Genomic DNA, 24,024 nt, shown 5'->3' on the forward strand with positions numbered 1-24,024 from the left:
AGCGCAGAACTCCAGCCACCCCGGGCCAAAGTGAAAGAAAGGCCACTGGTAGTCTCGCACCCAAGTCATCAGGACTCTAAGGGTTAAACTTGATGTTGACTCATCATGATTTTGATTTACACAAAGCCAAACTGAAAGCTCCTTGTCTACTGCAGTTCCTGGAAAGCCTTCTATCTGTCTTCATTCTTCCTGCAGACCAGGGCAGTGGCCTGATTCAATCCAAGACGCTCTTTGAATCACACTACACGGAGATTACAAATACAAGTTTTATGTTGAAGAAACAGCATTCCTGATTCTTTCCACCCCCTTCCAAAAATTTGAAAAATCGTTGCATGATGTTTAGGGTTGGGAAGAAAGGAAAGTAACAATATAGTCTTAAGGCCAGCAGGCCGGAACTATCTTGGTGAAAAGAAATCAGGTCTCTCCCCTCTCCACACTGCCCTTTCTTTTTTTCCTCACGATGTTCAAATTCTCAGGGCTTTTCTGGAAGCTCATAACAAGTTGCAATCCCTATTTTTCTAATCATTTGCTACCATTACTGTTTTATTAAGCACTTGGTCAATCTATGCCAAGCAGTGCCCATGATGGCACTCAGCCAGTCCCCAAGGGCTCCTGTTCCAACTAAAGACTCCTTAAAAGGCAGATGACATAACCATTTTGGAAACGTTATTATAAACTTATTGTATAATGTTTATAGCAAATGTCAACAAGTGTATATGTCTGTGGTGGTGGTGGAGGAAAGGCCTTGGGATACACAGTGGCTGACCTATTTGTGGGAGGGATTTAGAAATAGTGATACTATCTCTTAGTTCTACAGGCCTTGATACTTTACAAACTGTTTTCATAAACATTATTTTGTTCAATAACATATGCAAGCCAGGATTTATTATTTTTTTTGAGAACGGGGTCTCACTCTGTTACAGACCCAGGCTGGTTTTGAACTCCTGGGCTCAGGTGATCCTTCCACCTCAGCCTCCAGAGTAGCTGGGATTACAGGTGCATGCCACCATGCCTGGATTCTGGAATTTATTCTGAACCATTAGCCACAAGAATCAACATCCTGAGATTCAGCACAGGCAGACCCTCCTCCTGGAAGCTTCCCTTGCTCCTTCCCTCCCAAAAGGCACCCTTTTTGTATCCCACAATTCCTTGTTCTTGCCCTTATCATTGCCCCTCAAACTGACTGCAGCTTTCTGTTAGCAGAGCTTGCTTTTGATGAGTGTCTTCTACAGTTCCTGGAACAATTTCATAAATATTTATTGAATTTGAGGGCCTTAATTCCAAGAGTGGAACCTTTGTTTTGAATAGGTTAAACATCCCTGTGCCCTTTCGGTGGGGTCTAGACTAGGTATATTATCAGCATTTTTATTGGTATACTTTAACTGTTTTCAGGTATATGCATTGGCTTAATTCGGCCAAAATACACCTCATTATGGGTCTCATCATCCATCTAGACATGACTCTTTTTTGAGAGAAGGTGATAAAATAATGTCCCCCTCCCATGATTCCATATCCTGATCCCCAACACCTGTGAATATGTTCCCTTACATAGCAAAAATGACTTTTCAGTTATGATTAAATCAAGGATTTTGAGATGGGGAGATTATTATCAATTATCTGGTGGACCTAATCTAATCACAAGGGTATTTATAAGGGAAAAGGGGAAGTAAGAGGGTCAGAGTCAGATACGACAAGGGAAGCAGAGGTCTGAGTGGTTCCGCAACAAGCCAAGGAATGTGGGTAGCCTCTAGAAGCTGGAAAAGTCAAAGACACAGATTCCCCCCGTAGAATCTCCAGAAGGAATACACTCTGCCCACACCTTGATTTAAGCTCAGTGTCACTTCTGACCCCCAGAACTGTAATAAAATAAAACTGTTAATTCACTAAATTTGTGGTCATTTTTGACAGCAGCAGCAGGAAACGCCTAAGGACTCTTGTTTTCCTTCCTCCCAGCCTCACTGACCCTCATAGACGCCCAAGTATCAATGTGTATTCTTCCGACTCAACTCGAATCCCTTTGAAAAATATGTAGAAAGTTGGTCGTGTGCTTTAAAAAACGCACGTATGGTGCCCTCCCTCATGTTTGGAATGTTCCTTTTAAAATCAACATTATGTATTGCCAGCTTTCAAATATGCCCTTTGTCCTTTTCACAAAGCACAGTGCTGCCATGTCCCCAACTCCACCCAGTGAAGTAGGGCTGGTATTACTAACCCTGGAGTCAGCGCTAGCAAACAAGGGCTCAGAGGTCAAGGGCTGGAAGCCAGGTCTCCAGACTCCCAGGCCAAGGCTCTTTTCCGCAGATGACTCTGTCCTGGTGTCCAGCAGGGCACAGCCCCTAGCACCTCCGAGGCCCCGCAAGTGTGCAGGCAGCGGCGACGCCGGCTCCACCACGCGGAGGGAGAGGGCCCAGGCAGCGCCCGGACTGGGCGGCGACGTGGTGGAGGAAGTTTTATTCGGTCAGAGACCGGACGCGGGAGCTGCGGGTGGGCCAGGTGTCCAGCCTTGGGAGCCATAGGAGCCGCCAGAGCCGCCGGCGCCCCGCCCCGCCTCGTCCGGCCGCTCTCGCCGGCTCAGGTTACCTGAGGCCGGTGGGCGGGGCGGCCCTTCCCGTCTGCGCCGGCCCCCAGCCTCCAGGGCGGCGGAGCCGGGAAGTGGAAGAGGGAGCGAAGGAGGCGGGGACTGCCAAGGCTCCAGCCCGGCCGGCCGGGCTCCGAGGCGAGAGGCTGCATGGAGTGGCCGGCGCGGCTCTGCGGGCTGTGGGCGCTGCTGCTCTGTGCCGGCGGCGGGGGCGGGGCCGCCGCGCCTACGGGTGAGTGAGACCCTCGGGGCCCGAGGGGCGGCCGGAGGGCTGAGGGTGGTGAGGGTCACGGCTGAAAGGCCCGGGAGGTCAACGCCGGGCGGAGGGCCGAAGCTGGGGTGGGTGTTGGGGGCTGCCCTCGCGAGGCCCGTCGCTGGGCGGCTGCGGCTTCCCGCGCGGGGTCTCTGGGTCCCGTTACTGGGGCCGGTTCGAGGTGGGACCCGGGAGCTGCGGGGTTTTCCCGAACTCCGGGTGCGGCGTAGGTGGCGGCAGCGAAGTAAGAGGACTGCGACTTGTAGTCGGGAAGAGCCAAGGAGGCTGGCGTCCAGGCGTGCGGGGGCGCGGGGCCCGAAACATGCCCACGGCGTCAGAGGGCCGCGGGTCAGCGCCCGGAATGTCGCCTGTGAGCCCGGGAGGAAATGAGGCGCCAGAGCCGGCGGGGACCACGACCGAAGTCCAGGCGAGCTGAGAACGCGCCGGGGCTCTTTGCCCCAGGCCGCGCCAATCCTCACTGTCTAAGGGTGGCTCTTGCGGGTGGAAGTTGAAGGGAACCTCTAAACATCTCAGTCCTTGTTGAAAAAGGATGTGACGATCATGACCTCCTCTAGCGTCGAAGAAATCCTTTGGGAAACCCAGAATAGCATCCCGGCAGATGCTCCCCACGCGCCACTCTCTTTAATAAACCTTATATTTTAGAGTAATTGTAGATTTATGGAAAAGTTGCAAAGATAGTTCAGAGAGTTGTGTATATCCCTCACCCTGTTTGGTAACTTCTAGTTAATCAACCTGGCAGTTGTGAAAAATTGGGAGTTAATGACTTCCTTAGGAGCAGCTCCTGGAAGGAATGGCCTTCTGGACGTTTTTGGTCACAATGAAAGCCCCAAACTGTATAGGTTTTATTATCACATTGACACAAACACTTATGTACGCTTATTGCATTTTTACCAATGTGCTTTGAAATCCAAGTTTGAAATGTTGATTAGGAAACTTTAATGCCCTCTATGGATTCAGTCAATAAAATACATGCTGCCAGGCAGTGTTTAGGGGCTGAGGATGCAGCAGTGAGCAAAACAGATCAGGTCCCTGCCCTCAGACATATCGGGGGGTGGGGGTAAAATATATGATATGTCTGAGGGTGCTAAGTAGAGAAAAACACAGCAGCTGGGAAGGGGTTTGCCATTGTAAAAAGGGTGGATCGAGAAGAAAACAAATGTTGCTGAAAGGTGGCATTTGAGTAGAGACCTGAGGGAGACTTGAAGCTTGTCAGTCAATAATTATTCAGGTGTCTGCCTTATTTAGTACTGAGCCAGGCTCTCTAGGTTGACTTAGAACCTGAGAGTGTGTAGCAAAATTCTTGCCCCAAAAGGGCCTCTAGTTCAGTTGGGGACACCTGATTTCCATAATCATATGGGACATTGCAGCCCAGAGAAGGGAAGGAACTTGTCTAAAGTTACCCATCTCATTAGTCTCCTGATTTTCACAGTGCCACTCTGGCACCCTCCCTCCTACAGACTCACTCCCACACACACCTGAAACAACAGCTGGCCATCTAGACAATACTGGCAACTCCCAACTTCATCAGTCTTGTCACAATGGTTTGTTGTTAACTTGCTTATTTAGAAAACAGAAACTTCTTTCCCCATTAAAAGTATTGATAGAATTGCATTGAGGTATGGTGGGAAAAAATTAGATGTTTCCAGTGAGACTTGAGTTTTAGTGGTTCTGATATTTACCAGCTGTGGGACTCTGGGCTGGTCATTTCCTCTCTTTTGTGCTGCAGTTAGTTTTTTCATCTGTGAAATGAGGAGGTTGAACTGCATAAATTCTAAGAGCTCCTCCAGCTCTAATCCTCAGAGTGTTTATAAAAGTGATTAGATTACTAGCTTAGTTTAACCTGTCCCACTCAATGGCCCACATGTGGCATGTCTTAATTATAACTAGCATTAATAATAACATTATGCCTGGCATTTGTATATAACATTTATGCCCGGCAGTTTTCTAACTGCTTTACTTGTACTATTTCATTTAATCTTTACCAATAATATAACTTGTAGGTGCTGTTATTAGTCCCATTTTGTACACGAAAAAGTTGAGGCACAGTGCGACCAAGACCCTTGCCCAAATTCGCATAGCTGGCAAAGTGGAAGAGCTAGGTTTCCAACCCTGGCAGCCTGATTCCAGAGGCCATGCCCTAACCACTGTACTCACTGCTTCTGCCCAGCAGAAAAGACACGAGTCCTTAGCTGGACACCTCCCAGGGTAGCAGGGCAGGACGGCTTGGGACCCACAAAAGTACGTGCAAGCCATTTGTTAAGAAGCTAATGATACTATATTAGGCCGGGTGCAGTGGCTCATGCCTGTAATTCCAGCACTTTAGGAGACTGAGACAGATGGATCACTTGAGGCCAGGAGTTTGAGCCTGGCCAACATGGCAAAACCCCGTCTACTAAAAATACAAAAATTAGCCAAGTGTGGGATTACATGCCTGTAATCCCAGCTACTCAGGAAGCTGAGGCATGAGACTCATTTGATCCTGGGAGGCAGAGGTTGCAGTGAGCGAAGATCAGGCCATTGCACTTCAGCCTGGGCGACAGAGCAAGACTGTCTCAAAACAAAAAAAGAAGCTAATGATACTACATTGGAGACTGGCTTTATAGTGGCTGGGCTGTGTGGTCCAAACAACTAGTACTATAGGCATACAAAAGAGAAAAAGCTGAAGGTTGGTAGTTTTATGGAAGAGGTAAAACTTGAGCTAGATCTTCTGGATGAGTGGGATTTGAGTAGGTGGAGAATTTATTCCAGGTGGGGGGAATAGCAGGAGCAGAGACCCAGAAATGAGGGCAAGAGTGCTCCATTATAGTCAGGAAGGAACCTGGCTTGGCAGGAGAGTGCATTGGTAAAGTCAATCCAGGCAGAATAGCTTGATTTGCCCTTGAAAGCTCTGAGTCCGGAGCAGCATGGGAAAAATAACACAGGAGGAGGAAGCAAGCAGGGAGACTTTACTGGGTAGGGGAGCCCGTGGAGTGTGAAGCTACATAGGAATCTATGGTTGCAGGTCTCCACTAGAAAAATGTGCTGCGAACCCTTCCTGTCCAGGACCATGACTTACTGGTATCTTCCCACCTGGTGGGGCACAACAGAGCATATTTGCATGATTGGGGTAACTAAGAAAGATGTTGGAAGAAAAAAACGAACAGGAGTTGACGCCTGAGTGGATGTAAGGGAAGGGGACAGATGACTCATACATGACTCTTGTGATTTCCTTAACTTTTCCCGAAATGTGCATGCCTCTGCTAGCTGCTGTGATTGGACAGGCGAGACTGAAAGCTATAAGCTAAGCAAAATGCCTTCTTATGAAATAATAGATTGTGTTAACTCTTAATTTAAATAGGATGTTGTGCTAGATGACTGTACAGACTTGGGATTTGAGGTTTAGATACAGACATACTTGGGTCCCTTCCTACTCCCTTTTCTGAAGTCAGCGGTGCAATCCCCAAGACATGGTTGAAATTAGGTGCCTAAGGGAAGCTTATCAGGTAGAAGGGATACTTGTTCTGTCTCAAAGGCCAGGGGCACATATCAATTCAACAGAAAACCAAAGCAACCCTGGCCAGGCACAGTGGTTCACACCTGTAATCCCAACACTTTGGGAGGCCGAGGTGGGTGGATCACTTGAGGTCAGGAGTTCGAGACCAGCCTGGCCAACATGGGGAAACCCAGTCTCTACTAAAAATACAAAAATCAGCCGGGCGTGATGGTGCACACCTGTAATCCCAGCTACTTGGGAGGCTGAGGCAGGAGAATCGCTTGAACCCAGGAGGCAGAGTTTCCAGTGAGCTGAGATCACACCAGCGCACTCCAGCCTGGGTGACAGAGCGAGACTCCGTCTCCAAAAAAAAAAAAAAAAAAAAAAAAGCAACTCCTTAGAATTGTTTTGTCTTGAAGAAATAAAGCAGATAGCTAACACATAGCACTTGCTGCCTCTGGGCACTGTTCTAAACACATTGCTTGTATTAACTCATTTAATCCTCATAATAACCCTTTGCAAGAGGTTACTATTATTATCCTCATATTAGAGATGAGAAAACTGAGAAATAGAGAGGTTAAGTAATTTGCCTGATGGCAAGTAGTAGAGGTGGGATATAAACTCAGGCAGTCAGGCTCCAGAGTCTGTGCTCTTAAACACTACACTATGTTGAAGTTATACACGAAGAGCTGGTAGAGACCTTTACAAGTAGTATAATCATCACTTAATCATGTATATGTCTAGGCATGTTGTATACACACACAGTTCACATGTATTTGTATATATTTAAACATTTGGAGATTATATTTAAAGTTTCAGTGCCTGTGTTTTTTTCAATTTTTTATTATAAAATACACATAACATAAAATTTACCATCTTAATCATTTTTAAGTACACAGTTCAGTGTTACTAAAAACATTCATAATGCTGTGCAACCATCATCACCATCCATCCCCATAACTCTTTTTATCTTGTAAAACTGAAACTCTGTACCCATTAAACAATAACTCCCCATTTTCCCCTGCCCCTAGCGCCTGGCAAACACCATTCTACTTTCTGTCTCTATGATTTTGACTACTCTAAGTATCTCATATGAATGTAATGGTATACTATTTGTCTTTTTTGTGACTGGCTTATTTCTGTTAGCGTAATGCCCTTATGGTTCATGTTGTATCATATGTCAGAATTTTTCCTTTTTTTAATTTATATATATATATTTTTATTATACTTTAAGTTCTAGGGTACATTGCACAATGTGCAGGTTTGTTACATATTATACATGTGCCATGTTGGTGTGCTGCACCCATTAACTCGTCATTTACATTAGGTATATCTCCTAATGCTATCCCTCCTCCATCCCCCCACCCCACAACAGGCCCTGGTGTGTGATGTTCCCCTTCCTGTGTCCAAGTGTTCTCAATGTTCAGTTCCCACCTATGAGTGAGAACATGTGGTGTTTGGTTTTTTTGTCCTTGCAATAGTTTGCTGAGAATGATGGTTTCCAGTTTCATCCATGTCCCTACAAAGGACATGAACTCATCCTTTTTTATGACTGCATAGTATTCCATGGTGTATATGTGCCACATTTTCTTAATCCAGTCTATCATTGTCAGACATTTGGGTTGGTTCCAAGTCTTTGCTATTGTGAGTAGTGCTGCAATAAACATACGTGTGCATGCGTCTTTATAGCAGCATGATTTATACTATTTGTCTTTTTTGTGACTGGCTTATTTCTGTTAGCATAATGCCCTCATGGTTCATGTTGTATCATATGTCAGAATTTTTCCTTTTTAAAAGCTGACTAATATTCCATTGTATGCATATACCACATTTTGCTTATCTGTTTATCTGTCAATGGACACTTAGGTTGCTTCCATGTTTTAGCGATTTCACAATACTATTATGAACTTGGGTGTAGAATATCTCTTTGAGACCTTGTTTTCACTTCTTTTGGGTATATACCCAGAAATGGAATTACTGTATCGTATGATAATTCTATTTGTAATTTTTTTGAGGAACCACCATACTGTTGTCCATAGTGAAATTTTAAATTTCCACCAACTATGCATCGGGGTTTGAATTTTTCCGTATCCTTGCCAACATTTATTTTCTATTTTTTGATAGTAACCATTCTAATGGGGGTGAGGTGAAATCTCATTGTGGTTTTGGTTTGCGTTTTCCTAAATATTAGTGATGATGAACACCTTCATGTGCTTATTGGCTATTTGCATATCTTTGTTGGTGAAAGATCTATTTAAGCCTTTGCCTATTTCTGAATTGAGTTTTTTTTTTTTATTGTTGAGTTTTAGGTATCCTCTGTATATTCTGGATATTAATCCCTTATCAGATATATGATTTACACATATTTTTCCATTCTGTGAGTCACTTTTTTCTGTGAATATTTTGATGCACACATTTTAATTTTTTCCATGAAATCCAATTCGTCAATTTTTTCTTTCGTTACCTGCGTTGTTGGTGTCCTATCCAAGAAATTGTCGCTGAATCCAATGGTATGAAGTTTTTGTCTTATGTTTTCTTCTAAAAATTTTATAGTTTTAGTCTTACAATTTCAGTCTCTGATCCATTTTGAATTTATTTTTTTACTTGGTATTAGGTAAGGGTCCAATTTCATTCTTTTTCATATGGATATCCAGTTTTCCCAGCACCATTTGTTGAAAAGATTGTCTGCATTGAGTGGTCTTGGCACTCTTGTCAAAATCATTTGACCATACATGTGATGGTTTATTTCTGGACTGTCTATTCTATTACATTGATCAGTATGTCTGTCTTTATGCCAGTACACACTGTTTTCATTATTGCAGCTTTGTAGTAAGTTCTGAAATCAGGAAGTGTGAGTCCTACAGCTTTGTTTTTCCGTTTCAAGACTGTTGGGCTATTCAGGGTTCCTTGAGATTTCATAAGAATTTTAGGATGGATTTTTCTATTTCTGCAAAACTATGCCATTAAGATTTTGATAAGGATTGAATTGAATCTGTATATCACTTTGGATAGTATTGACACCTTAACAATACTAAGTGTTCTAATACATGAACATGGGATGTGTTTCCATATCATCTACAAACAGAGATAATTTTACACCTTATTTTAACTGGATGTCTTTTATCTCTTTTTCTTGCCTAATTGCTCTGGGTAGAACTTCAAGTACTATGTTGAATAGGAGTGGTGAAAGTGGGCATCTTTGTTTCATTCCTGACCCTAAAGGAAAAGCTTTCAGTCTTTCACCATTAAGGGTGATGTTTGCTGTGGGTTTTTCATATATAACTTTTAAGTCAATTTTCTTACACTCCTAGTTTGCTGAGTGTTTTTATCATGAAAAGTAAATTTTGTCTAATGCTTTTTCTGTATCAGTTGAGATGATCAGGTAGTTTTTTTCCTCTTTATTCTGTTAATGTGGTATATTACATTGATCAAGTTTTGTATGTTAAAACATCTTTGTATTCCAGGAATAAATCCCACTTGCTCATGGTCTATAATCCTTTTGATGTGCCCCTATATTCACTTTACTGCTATTTTGTTGAGAATTTGTACATCAATGTTCATAAGGCATATGGGTCTATAGTTTTCTTTTCTTGTAGCGTCTTTGTCTGGCTTTGGTATCAGGTAATGCTGGCCTCGTAGAATGAGTTACGAAGTTTGAGAAGGTTTGGTACTAGTTCTTTAGATGTTTGGTAGAATTTTATCTGTGAAGCTATCAGGTCTAGGGCTTTTCTTTGTTGGGAGATTTTTGATTACTGATTCAATCTTACTACTTACAGGTCTGTTTAGATTTCCTATTTCTTTGTGATTTAGTTTTGGTGGTTTTGTGTTACTGGAAATGTGTCCATTTCATCTAGGCTGTCCAATTTGTTAGTGTACGGTTGTTCGTAGTACTCTCTTATAACCCTTTTTATTTCTCTAGAATCAGTAGTAATGATTCTAGAGAAATACTCATTTTCATTTTTGAAAATGAGTAAAATTCTCATTTTCATTTTTGAAAATGAGTAAAATTCTCATTTTCATTTTTGAAAATGAGTAAAATTCTCATTTTCATTTTTGAAAATGAGTAAAATTCTCATTTTCATTTTTGAAAATGAGTAAAATTCTCATTTTCATTTTTGATTTTAGTAATTTCAGTCTTCTTTCTTATTAGTCCATCTAGCTAAAGGTTTGTCCGTTTTGTTGATCTTTTCAAGAGAACCAAGACACAACATACCAGAATCTCTGGGATGCATTCAAAGCAGTGTGTAGAGGGAAATTTATAGCACTAAATGCCCACAAGAGAAAGCAGGAAAGATCCAAAATTGACACCCTAACATCACAATTAAAAGAACTAGAAAAGCAAGAGCAAACACATTCAAAAGCTAGCAGAAGGCAAGAAATAACTAAAATCAGAGCAGAACTGAAGGAAATAGAGACACAAAAAACCCTTCAAAAAATAAATAAATCCAGGAGCTGGTTTTTTGAAAGGATCAACAAAATTGATAGACCACTAGCAAGATTAATAAAGAAAAAAAGAGAGAAGAATCAAATAGATGCAATAAAAAATGATAAAGGGGATGTCACCACTGATCCCACAGAAATACAAACTACCATCAGAGAATATTACAAACACCTCTACGCAAATAAACTAGAAAATCTAGAAGAAATGGATAAATTCCTCAACACATACACCCTCCCAAGACTAAACCAGGAAGAAGTTGAATCTCTGAATAGACCAATAACAGGAGCTGAAATTGTGGCAATAATCAATAGCTTACCAACCAAAAAAAGTCCAGGACCAGATGGATTCACAGCCGAATTCTACCAGAGGTACAAGGAGGAGCTGGTACCATTCCTTCTGAAACTATTCCAATCAATAGAAAAAGAGGGAATCCTCCCTAACTCATTTTATGAGGCCAGCATCATCCTGATACCAAAGCCTGGCAGAGACACAACAAAAAAAGAGAATTTTAGACCAATATCCTTGATGAACATTGATGCAAAAATCCTCAATAAAATACTGGCAAACAGAATCCAGCAGCACATCAAAAAGCTTATCCACCATGATCAAGTGGGCTTCATCCCTGGGATGCAAGGCTGGTTCAATATATGCAAATCAATAAATGTAATCCAGCATATAAACAGAACCAAAGTCAAAAACCACATGATTATCTCAATAGATGCAGAAAAGGCCTTTGACAAAATTCAACAACCCTTCATGCTAAAAACTCTCAATAAATTAGGAATTGATGGGTCGTATCTCAAAATAATAAGAGCTATTTATGACAAACCCACAGCCAATATCATACTGAATGGGCAAAAACTGGAAGCATTCCCTTTGAAAACTGGCACAAGACAGGGATGCCCTCTCTCACCACTTCTATTCAACATAGTGTTGGAAGTTCTGGCCAGGGCAATTAGGCAAGAGAAGGAAATCAAGGGTATTCAATTAGGAAAAGAGGAAGTCAAATTGTCCCTGTTTGCAGATGACATGATAGTATATCTAGAAAACCCCATTGTCTCAGCCCAAAATCTCCTTAAGCTGATAAGCAACTTCAGCAAAGTCTCAGGATACAAAATCAATGTACAAAAATCACGAGCATTCTTATACATCAATAACAGACACACAGAGAGCCAAATCATGAGTGAACTCCCATTCACAATTGCTTCAAAGAGAATAAAATACCTAGGAATCCAACTTACAAGGGATGTGAAGGACCTCTTCAAGGAGAACTACAAACCACTGCTCAAGGAAATAAAAGAGGATACAAACAAATGGAAGAACATTCCATGCTCATGGGTAGGAAGAATCAATATCATGAAAATGGCCATCCTTCCCAAGGTAATTTACATATTCAATGCCATCCCCATCAAGTTACCAATGACTTTCTTCACAGAATTGGAAAAAACTACTTTAAAGTTCATATGGAACCAAAAAAGAGCCCGCATCGCCAAGTCAATCCTAAGCCAAAAGAACAAAGCTGGAGGCATCACGCTACCTAACTTCAAACTATACTACAAGGCTACAGTAACCAAAACAGCATGGTACTGGTACCAAAACAGAGATATAGATCAATGGAACAGAACAGAGCCGTCAGAAATAATGCCACATATCTACAAGTATCTGATCTTTGACAAACCTGAGAAAAACAAGAAATGGGGAAAGGATTCCCTATTTAATAAATGGTGCTGGGAAAACTGGCTAGCCATATGTAGAAAGCTGAAACTGGATCCCTTCCTTACACCTTATACAAAAATCAATTCAAGATGGATTAAAGACTTAAATGTTAGACCTAAAACCATAAAAACCCTAGAAGAAAACCTAGGCAATACCATTCAGGACATAGGCATGGGCAAGGACTTCATGTCTAAAACACCAAAAGCAATGGCAACAAAAGCCAAAATTGACAAATGGGATCTAATTAAACTAAAGAGCTTCTGCACAGCAAAGGAAACTACCATCAGAGTGAACAGGCAACCTATAAAATGGGAGAAAATTTTCGCAACCTACTCATCTGACAAAGGGCTAATATCCAAAATCTACAATGAACTCAAACAAATTTACAAGAAAAAAACAAACAACCCCATCAAAAAGTGGGCGAAGGACATGAACAGACACTTCTCAAAAGAAGACATTTATGCAGCCAAAAAACACATGAAAAAATGCTCACCATCACTCGCCATCAGAGAAGTGCAAATCAAAACCACAATGAGATACCGTCTCACACCAGTTAGAATGGCAATCATTAAAAAGTCAGGAAACAACAGGTGCTGGAGAGGATGTGGAGAAATAGGAACACTTTTACACTGTTGGTGGGACTGTAAACTAGTTCAACCCTTGTGGAAGTCAGTGTGGCGATTCCTCAGGGATCTAGAACTAGAAATTCCATTTGACCCAGCCATCCCATTACTGGGTATATACCCAAAGGACTATAAATCATGCTGCTATAAAGACACATGCACACGTATGTTTATTGCGGCATTATTCACAATAGCAAAGACTTGGAACTAACCCAAATGTCCAACAATGATAGACTGGATTAAGAAAATGTGGCACATATACACCATGGAATACTATGCAGCCATAAAAAATGATGAGTTCATGTCCTTTGTAGGGACATGGATGAAATTGGAAATCATCATTCTCCGTAAACTATCGCAAGAACAAAAAACCAAACACCGCATATTCTCACTCATAGGTGGGAATTGAATAATGAGAACACGTGGACACAGGAAGGGGAACATCACACTTCGGGGACTGTTGTGGGGTGGGGGGAGGGGGGAGGGATAGCATTGGGAGATATACCTAATGCTAGATGACGAGTTGGTGGGTGCAGCGCACCAGCATGGCACATGTATACATATGTAACTTACCTGCACGTTGCGCACATGTACCATAGAGCCTAAAGTATAATAATAATAATAATAATAATAATAATAATAATAATAATAAAAGAAGCTTTTAGTTTCATTGATTTTCTCTATTTTTCTATTCCCTTTTTCTTTTATCTCTGGTCTAATCTTCATTATTTCCTTCCTATGATAGCTTAAGATTAGTTTGTTCTTTTTCTAGTTATGCAAGTTGTAAAGTTAAGGTTACTGATTTGAGATCTTTCTTGTTTCTTAATATGTGTTTATAGCTATAAATTTTTCCAATAGTACTGCTTTCACTGCATCGTCTACATTTTAGATGTTTACGCCTTTCATCAAATTTGGGAAGTTGTCATCCATTATTTCTTTCTTTTCTTTTTTTGAGACAGAGTCTCACTCTGTCACCCAGGCTGGAGTGCAGTAGCAGGATCGCAGCTCACTGCAACCTCTGCTTCCTGGGTTCAAGTGATTCTCCTGCCTCAGCCACCCAAGTAGCTGGGATTACAGATGTGCACCACCACACTCAGCTAATTTTTGTATTTTTAGTAGAACTGGGGTATTGCCATGTTGGCTAGGCTGGTTTCGAACTCCTGGACCCAGGCGATCTGCCTGCCTTGGCCTCCCAAAGTGCTGGGATGAGCCACCACACCCGGCTCATTATTTTTTCAAGTATTCTTTCTTCCCCTTTCTCTCTCTTCTCCTGGAACCCCCATAATGCATACACTGGTCTGCTGATGGTGTACCACAGGTCTCTTAGACTCTGTTCACTTTTCTTCAATCTTTTTTTCTTTCTGTTCCTTGGACTCAATAATTTTTATTGCCCTAATTTCAAGTTTATTGATTCTTTCTTCTGCCTGCTCAAATCTACCTTTGATTCTTTTTAGTGAATTTTTCGTTTCAGTTGTGCTTTTCTGCTCCAGAGTTTCTTTTTGGTCTCTTTTTAGGTTTTCTATCTCTTTATTGGTATTTTCATTTTGCTTACATATCATTTTCTTGACTCTCTCCACATCTTCCTTTAGTTCTGTGAACATCTGAAGATACTTGTTTCAGAATCTTTCTTTAATATATTTGCCATCAGGTCTTTTTCAGGGACAGGTTTGCTGTTGTTTAATTTTTTTTCTTTGAATGAGCCATAGTTTCCTGGTTTTTTTTGTTTGTTTTGTTTTGTCTGCCTTGTGATTCTTTGTTAAAAACTGGACATTTAAATCTGGTTTCTCTGGAAACCAGATTCCCCTCTTCCCCCAGGATTTGCTGTTTTTTGTTATTGTTTATTGTTTTTATTTTTTTGATTATTGTAGGCTGTCTGTGTTGAGCATCAACCTGAAGTGTAAACTTAGTCTTCTCAGGTTTTTTTCTGGGCTTTCACTGAGCATGTGTGGTCACTTTCTATTTTTCTCTGTATATATAATTTTGTTTCATTTTGTTTTGTTTTGTTTTTGAGACCTAGTCTCGCTCTGTTGCCCAGGCTAGAGTGCAGTGGTGTGGTCACAGCTCACTGTAACCTCGAATCCCTGGGCTCAAGTGATCCTCCCACTTCAGTCTCCTGAGGAGCTGGAACTACAGATTCATGCCACCACACCTAGCTAATTTAAACAAACAAACAAAAAAAATTGTTTTGGTAGAGATGGGATCTTGCAATGTTGCCAGGGCTGATCTTTAACTGCTGGCCTCAAGTAATCCTCCTGCCTTGGCCTACCGAAGTGCTGGGATTATAGGTGTGAGTCAGCATGCCCAGCCTCTGTAGTTGTTTAAGAATTTCTAATCTTTAATGCCTAGCTCCCAAAAGTGGAAAAGGAGAAAAATGAGGTGACAAGGGAAGAGCGCCATTCTTTTACATCTTCTGGAAATCACTTTAGCTAGATAGGGAGGGCTTGCAACAATGGTTGCAACAATGGTACAAGAGGTGCAACCACAATGGCTGCTAGCCTCTTTGTACCTCTGTGATCAGAAGCAGCAATCAGTAATCAGAATACAAATCCCTGATATTTGGAGGACAGAGTACTTTTGCCCACATAGCCCACAAGCTGTGGGCAGAGGGCTCTAGGAACATGTGCACAGCTGCCTGCCATGGGGTTGGGGATGAAGGATGGGCAGCTACTACTATGTAAAAGCTGACGTTGATTGAAATTTATTGCAATTTGTTGTTCAAGCCTTTCCTTGGAAATTGCAAGCCTTCAATATAAGTGTTTCCTAATATAACTCTGCAGTCTTCCAAAATTGTTACATCAAACAGATTCTGCCACTACCATTGTTATCTAGGTGAGGAGATAGATGTCTGGTGCTTGCTACTCTTGCCTTATTCCCAGAATCCATGTGTGTGTGTGTTTAAAGTGTAGGAAGTAGAAAAATCAAAAGACATGGAGGAAACCAGAAGAGAAAAAGAAAAGGATAGCAGATAGCCCCAAGAAGCCCAAAATGCAAACCAGTTAGAAGATCTGACCAAAGGACACTTCAAAACAGATGGGAAAATATTAATCCCATTTGAAAGGTTGAATATAGGGCAGGCCATTGTTTTATTTCAAAACTGAGGTTAAAGTAGGTTTTAAATTACCTTGAAAATTGGAGTACAGTTGAAATGAACCACAAATAGGTATATTTTTATTATCAGGGCTTTAATATTTGTGTGAGAGTGGGAGGTAGATGGGTAGGGAGAGTACTGGAAGTGCTAAACTAGGTATCTTGGATGTGTTTCTGGGAACTGCAGAATAAGGCAGATAATCCTACAGTAAATTGTAGTCTCCAGTAGGAACAATGGTTTTATTGGAGGCTCTCTACCTGACAAATGATTTGTCTTCAAAAATATCATTGATATGGTATTAGAAAGGCCAAAATGGAATAGCCATACATGCTTTTAATCACTTAAAATCCTAACTATAGCACTGTTGCCTGAGCCATTGGTGCTCCCCGGTACTAGCTCAGTTTTAATGCAGTACAATAGGAATTCTTTGTTTCCACAAGGCCTTGTCCTGCTGTGGGCTGCTCCTTCCCACAGTTGGACCTTGGGAAAGGTAGAGTTACAAGAGGGAATGATTTTTTTTATTTCAAATTTTATTATAGATTAAAGGGTATATGCACAGATTTGCTACCTGGGTAAACTGCATGATGCTGAGACTTGGGGTCCAACAATCCGATCACCCAGGCTGTAACCATAGTACTCAACAGGTAGTTCTTCGGCCCCCAAACCCACCTCCCTCCCTCCCTTGTCTAGTGATCCCCAGTGTCTATCATTTCCATCTTTATGATCATGTGTATTCAGTGTTTAACACCCACTTATAAGTGAGAACATGCAGTATTTGGTTTTCTATTCTTGCATTAGAACACTTAAGATAAAGGTCTCCAGCTCCACTCATGTTGTTGCAAAGGGCATGGTTTCATTCTTTTTATGGCTGCATAGTATTCCATGGTATATATGTGCCACATTATCTTTATCCAGTCCACGTTGGTGGGCACTTAGGTTAATTCTGTGTCCTTGCTTTTGTGAATAGTGCTGCAGTGAACATACAGGTGCATGTGTCTTTATGATAGAATGAGTTATTTCCCTTTGGATATGTATCAAGTAATGGAATTGTTGGGTTGAATGGTAGTTCTATTTTAAGTCCTTTTTTTTTTTTTTTTTTTTGAGACATAGTCTTGCTCTTTTGCCCAGGCTGGGGTGCAGTGGTGCGATCTTGGCTCACTGCAACCTCCACCTCCTGGGTTCAAGTGATTCTTATGCCACAGCCTCCCGAGTTTCTGGTATTACAGTTGTACGCCACCATGCCTGGCTAATTTTTGTATTTTTAGTAGAGACAGTGTTTCGTTATGTTGTCCAGGCTGGTCCCGAACTCATGATCTCAAGTGATCCAACCACCTCAGCCTCCCAAAGTGGTGGGATTATAGGCGTGAACCACTGTGCCTGGCCTATTTTAAGTTCTTTGAGAAATCTCTGAAATGCTTTCCACAGTGGTGGAACCAGTTTGCATTTCCACCAACAGGGTATAAGCATTCCCTATTTTCCACAGCCTCATCAACATCTGTTTTCTGACTTTTAAATAATCACCAGGGGATGAATGTTGAGGGTCAAGGGCCTTTGTAGACTGCTGACCAAGTAGCTGCTATGTATAAAATTGACTGTTAGAGAAACCTCAACTACAGAGTGCCTGTGAGTTTGATGTTTTGATGTTTTGGGACAAATGGAATTTTTTGCTCAGTTAGGGAGGAAGGTAACAGTATAAATATTGCTGATTATGTAACAGGCCCAGTGCACTCCAAAGTATTAGCATAGAGTACAAGATTTAACTCTATCATTTGGTAAATTACTATTACTATAATCCTTAAGTAATTAATAATGGTTCCGTTCATCACTTTAGAAAATTTGGGGGAATTATTTTCAAATAATTTTAATAAACTTCTATGTTGAAATAATTTTTGATTTACAGAAAAGTTGCAAAGGTAGGACAGAGGGTTCCTGTATACCCATCACCCAGTTTCTGGGGGATGATTTTGATAGTCTCAGGAGAAGTTCTCAGGAAAGTTTAAAATGATGTTTCACAGTTCCTCCTCTTTCTATTCCCTCTTCAGATTAGTCAAAGCTCTAGCTCCAGCTGTTTAGTGTCAGACCTCAGGGGAACAAGGGCTGCTAAGTCTCTTTCTCAGTACTTCTTTGGAAAAGCTATAAAAAAAAATTACCAGGTCATATTAGCAAGCAGAATTAAAGATAAGCTTCTTAAACTTACTTATAGAACTGCTGAGATTTTGAACAATCTGGTTTTTTTGTTGTTGTCATTGTTTTTGAGACAGGGTCTTGCTCCGTCACCCAGGCTAGAGTGCAGTGGCATGATCTTGGCTCACTGCAGCCTCAAACTTCCGGGCTCAAGTCATCCTTTTGCTTCAACCCCCCAGTACCTGGCACTATAGGCATGTACCAGCATGTTTGGCTAACTTTTGTAACTTTTTTGTGTAGACGGGATTTTGCTATGTTGCCTGGGCTGGTCTCAAACTCCTGGGCTCAAGCCGCTTGGTCTCCCAAAGTGCCAGGAGTACAGGTGTGAGCTGCCATGCCCAGTCTGAAGAGTCTGTATTGAGTGAAGTGTGGATCCCAAGGTTAGGGAGCCCCAAATTCCTGGAAGAGAACAACTTGGAAATATTAGTATTTAAGAATATCACTCTTCTCTATGGAAGTGGTTAAGAATGTGACCTTGGAGCCACACTTTTCAAGTGATAGTCCCAGCTCTGCCGTTTACTGTAGCCATGGGATATGGAACAAATTACTTCACCTGCTTGTTGCCTCAGTTGCCTCATCTTTAACATGAGGCCAATAGGCCAGGTGTGGTGGCTCACACCTGTAATCCCAGCACTTTGGGAGGCCGAGGTGGGCGGATCACTTGAGCTCAGGAGTTCGAGACCAGCCTGGCCAGCATGGCAAAAACCCATCTCTACTAAAATTACAAAAATTAGCCAGGCGTGGTAGCGTGTGCCTGTAGTCCCAGTAACAGGCTAGGTGAATCACTTCACCCCAGGAGGCAGAGGCTGCAGTGAGCTGAGATCGTGCCACTGCACTCCAGCCTGGGTTACAGAGTGAGATTCTATCTCAGAAAACAACAACAACAACAAAAATATGAGGCTAATACTAATCCCTATCTCCAAGATTGTTGTGAGGATTAAATGGATTAATATGCATGGAATATTTAGAATAGTCCCTGGCCCAATAAATGTTAGATGTTGTTAACTCAGCTATTACTGTCTTGCCCTCCAGGACTTGGGAGAATTAAGCAAACCATTAAAAATACTGTTGATAAATTCATTTTTTTGTCCTTGATTTGAACAGAAACTCAGCCACCTGTGACAAATTTGAGTGTCTCTGTTGAAAATCTCTGCACAGTAATATGGACATGGAATCCACCTGAGGGAGCCAGCCCAAATTGTAGTCTATGGTATTTTAGTCATTTTGGCGACAAACAAGATAAGGTAAGTTTTCTGCAACATGTTACATTGATGAGGTAAAGTGAACACTATGAATTGGAGCCAAGAATAAGCCAAATTCTAATCTTACATCAAAGTGGAAATTGTATTTTAGGGTGTGTTTAAATTTCAGTTGGGGAAATTATAGAAGCAACTATTGATACAAGTGAACACTTAAAAATATTTGCTAATTATTTGACAATTAAATGCAATTGAGATTGCTCTGACGGGAAATACTAGATATCTTTTTCTCTAAGGTACTCAATAAATAATTATGTTATTGTTAAAATTTTTCCTATGTTCCTGCCTGTAGCTGTATTGCCTTGTATCTATATAACACTTAATTTTTGGGAATTTTTACATTTACCATCTTGCTAATCACATGGACAAATAGATGTACAGGCACTATGTGGTGTAAAAGTAAATGGCCATATGGAAAGTGAAAAAGTAAGTTGTCAATGGCAGGTGTGTTTGAGTAGAGGGTTCCGTAATGCCCGCGGAAAAAGGAGGAAGACTTTCAAGATTTCTAGTCAACTGATATAAGTGAATTTTTGTTAATAGGTTTGGATAATTTCAGGTTCTTTATGATAATCTTATTCAACTTTTTTTTCCAAAATATTTTTATACCTTCTTTCAGTGTGTATGTGTTTGTTGCAGGGTGGCAGTGGTGAGGGGGTTGGGTGTTTGGGGTTGAATTTGTCCAGGATTTTGAGTAGGCAGAATGAGAAGTTATTAGCAACAGTGCTTTGCGTCAGTGAATTGTAGAAGCACCAAGTTCAGGCAGCGTTGGTGGCAGGAAGAGTCAGGAGAACTAGCTTCTGATTGGCACTGTCACTCTTAGCTGACTCTATGGCCCGGAATAAATTGCTTAACCTCTCTGAGCCTTTGTTTCCTTATGTATAAAGTATGGCTTTACTCACTTCGCTGGCTTGCTGGGACACAGAAAATAATGTATATAAAAGTTTAATAGTCAGGATGGAACATGCTCTTCCTCTGGAGGGAAATTTGCTAATCTGCCTTTCTCTCCTTGTCCTGCTGAGGTGTTACTTATGGTTTAGGCGTTAATTGATAAAGAATTGAGGCTTATCAGAAGTACTTGCATTTTAAAAGAGGTCTTCTAAATATGGAAGCCAATGATACTGCTAGCAGTGAGACTGGAGTTCGCCTTTACATACTGTTGGCTTCCTCTTGTTCCTCCTAAGGAGGGGCCTTAGGCATTTGGAGTCTTAGTGGTGATTTTTGGTAATTGAGCCTTGAGAAATTCACAGAAAGACCCTAAGTGCCTCTGGCTGTAAGCCGTGTAATCACTCAAGTGTCTAACTGAAACCCTGAGGAGAGGTTGCTTTTCAGGTCCCTTTTCCTTAAGTTGTCAAGGATCAATCAGGTAGCCAGGCTGGTGTTCTAGCCTAGAAATTGGGCTATTTCCTCAGAGTATGTGCAGAAATCTAGAGTTAAATGTAACTTTAGGAGGCAGTAGAATCAGATAGAATTGTGCTTGAAATTTTATCTCTTCCCCTTTCAAGCTGTTTGATTTTGGGCAAATCACTTAACCTCTCTGAGTTCCCATTTTCTTGTTTATAAAATATGGGGTTGTTTTGGCAGGGGGCGGGTAATAATAGTACCTACTGAATATGGATGGCATGTGCATTAAAGGAGATGAGGTTTGTAATGCACCCGACACAGAGTTAGTGCTAGGTAATTGTTGGCTTTTATTATTGTTACTATTGTTAGGTTGAGCCATGTGAAATTACCACTTTTATGGGTCAAAATGGTTGAATGTTGTCAGTATTATTTGTCAGCGTAATATTATCATTTAATCTTGTTTCCTCCATTTTACCCCTGAAGAAACCAGATAGAGACCAAAAAGGGTGATCTCTGCCTAAGGCCAGCTCATTTATTTTAGCCATTTGACAGCATTGATGGCCATCAGTCCTACAGTTGTGATGAACACGGATTATTCCTTCCAGTCAGTGATAGGAGATATCCTGTCTGGACCTTTTTCAAGTTTATCATCCGGAGGCTGAAAATGAATGGCAGAAGCAATTTTCCTCTCCTCTTTCTGTCCTTTGGGTACAGCATTAGCATCATTGGGCCAAACTGAGGTATATTTATCCCTGAAGCATATTGAAGCAATGGCATTAGATAGTTTGTACATTAGGGGGCTTAGGAAAATGTTCAAAGGGCTCAAGTTGCTAAATGAGATAAACCCTTGAGGTCATTTTCAATCTTAAGATTGGAGGCTCATCAAGTTGAGAGACGGGGATTTGCAGAGCATTTTTGGAAAAGAAAAGATTAGTGTAAATGGCAGCCCTCCACCATTTTTTAAGCAGTGTCTAATAATTCCTCAGCTGGCAAGTAGAAGGAGGATCTAGCATCAGATTTTAGATATCTTTCATCACTAAGAGATGGGCAAGTCCCATTAGGCAAACTAATCAAAAGGCCAGGCATCCAAATAGGAAGATGCTGAAGCTAACTCCCTTTCTTTTTGAGAAAGGAATTCTGTAGTTGAGAAAGGTGCAGTCCAGCCAAGTGAACATTGGTCTGGGGAGATCAGTTCAGGACTCTTGCCTTGGTTTTTGATAAATTTTCAAAGGGAACCAGATTCCCTGCAGGGTGGAGCATAACCTCATACAGCAGCTACCAGTGGGAATGATTCACCAAAGCCAAAAGTCACGTGGGAGCCATCACACATACCTCATCAAGATCTGATGGGAGGATTGAGCGTGGTGACTCATGCCTGTAATCCCAGCACTTTGGGAGGCCGAGGCAGGCTGATCACCTGAGGTCAGGAGTTCAAGACCAGCCTTGCCAACATGGTGAAACCCTGTCTCTACTAAAAATACGAAAGTTAGCCGGGCGTGGTGGTGTGCACCTGTAATCCCAACTACTTGGGAGGCTGAGGCAGGAGAATCGCTTGAACCCAGGAGGCAGTGGTTGCAGTGAGCCGAGATCATGCCGCTGCACTCCAGCCTGGGCAACAGAGCAAGACTGTTTAAAAAAAAAATCTGATGGAAGGAATTTAGGAATTTAGTTTCTTGTGTGATACAGAGAGGTGTACTTGACTTGGCAGTTGTTGACAATCTGGGTTCCTACTTTATTAGTGCCAGTTTAATATTGTTTACCTTGAACTTTGAAAGAAATTTTTTAAAAAATTATTATTTGAAAAAATTTTCCCTCTACTGTCCCTTTTCTATGTTATTATTCATATGCCTAAAGCATAAGGTTCAGATTTAGATACTAAGGCATTTTTTAATTTTTTATGTTATTTTATTTTGAAATGGAGTCTGCTCTGTCACCCAGGCTGGAGTGTAGTGGTACGATCTCAGCTCACTGCAACCTCTGCCTCCTCAGTTCAAGCAATTCTTGTGCCTTAGCCTCCCAAATAGCTGGAACTACAGGTGCATGCCACCACGACCAGCTAATTTTTTTGTATTTTTAGTAGAGACAGGGTTTTGCCATGTTGGCCAGGCTGGTTTCCAACTCCTGACCTTAAGTGATCCTGACCTCAGGTGACCTTGGCCTCCCAAAGTGCTGGGATTACAGGTGTGACCCACCACGCCTGGCCACTAAGGCATTTTTTAAATTAAAAATTCCATTGTGATAATTTTTGTGTACTAAAACTCCATAACCCTCTAACTGGAACAATGTCCATTATAATATGAAAACTGGGATTATTTTCATGATAATTCTAATTTGACTGTATTTGACTATACAGTCTAATTTGACATTTGATTGTACATTTTCCCCTGGTGTCTTCAAAGGGCAAATATAGCTTCCAAACAAGAACTGCCATGGATCCTTGGATAAGGGTGGCTTCTTCAGAGATATATAGGACTTGTGCTTAGTAAAATTGTGAGGTTGGTAAAATTTGTATTCGAAGCCTTCCTGCCACCATTACCATGATCCTGGAGGCAGGTCTTCAGCTTCACATACTCAGAAACTTCATTTCCTCAGCACACATGCATCTCTCAGGGGCTGATTTTTTACTTTGTTGTGAAAATGGTAATGCTAATGGTGATGCAGTCTAGGAAGATTTCTGTTAGCATAACTGGTGCATTTCATCCCTGTCGGCAGAGCCTATATGGGAAGCCAAATGTTAAGTAGGTTTCTTGGTGAGGAATCAGAAATTAGTTGTAAAAATATACTTGTCTAAGAATAGCTGGAGGCCCTACTGAGGGTAAACAGCTTTGCCAGTGGGACAGAAAAATTCAATGCCCACATTCCTGTATCACCCTCTTTTTCCTCCCTGTCAGGATTTTGCTCACAGACGTTTGTTTTCTGTTCTTCCAGGGCTGACCAACTCCCTTTTCAGAATGCTGTCTTGACTGGACCTAAGAGCTATTCTGGTTCTATAAAGTGATTTTGTTTTTGTGTCCTTGCTATGATTTATTCATTGTTGACTTGCTAGTT

At 41.4% G+C, this 24,024-nt stretch overlaps 1 protein-coding gene across 2 annotated transcripts in view; it reads left to right on the plus strand.

The window, feature by feature from the left end:
- The first annotated feature begins 2,343 nt into the window (after window positions 1-2,343).
- The window catches only part of IL13RA1 (interleukin 13 receptor subunit alpha 1), a 79,443-nt gene continuing 57,762 nt past the window's right edge, over window positions 2,344-24,024 (plus strand). Inside the window, exons 1-2 of one of the 2 annotated variants that reach the window (XM_024240739.3) lie at window positions 2,344-2,810; window positions 19,481-19,620. In XM_024240739.3, coding sequence (XP_024096507.2) covers window positions 2,729-2,810; window positions 19,481-19,620 — 222 coding nt within the window. In that variant the 5' untranslated portion in view covers window positions 2,344-2,728. The remainder of the gene's footprint in view (window positions 2,811-19,480; window positions 19,621-24,024) is intronic. The other variant, XM_054544998.2, reaches the window with a different exon arrangement.

This window comes from Pongo abelii, chromosome X, assembly GCF_028885655.2.
Source record: "Pongo abelii isolate AG06213 chromosome X, NHGRI_mPonAbe1-v2.0_pri, whole genome shotgun sequence".
NCBI classification, from domain to species: domain Eukaryota; kingdom Metazoa; phylum Chordata; class Mammalia; order Primates; family Hominidae; genus Pongo; species Pongo abelii.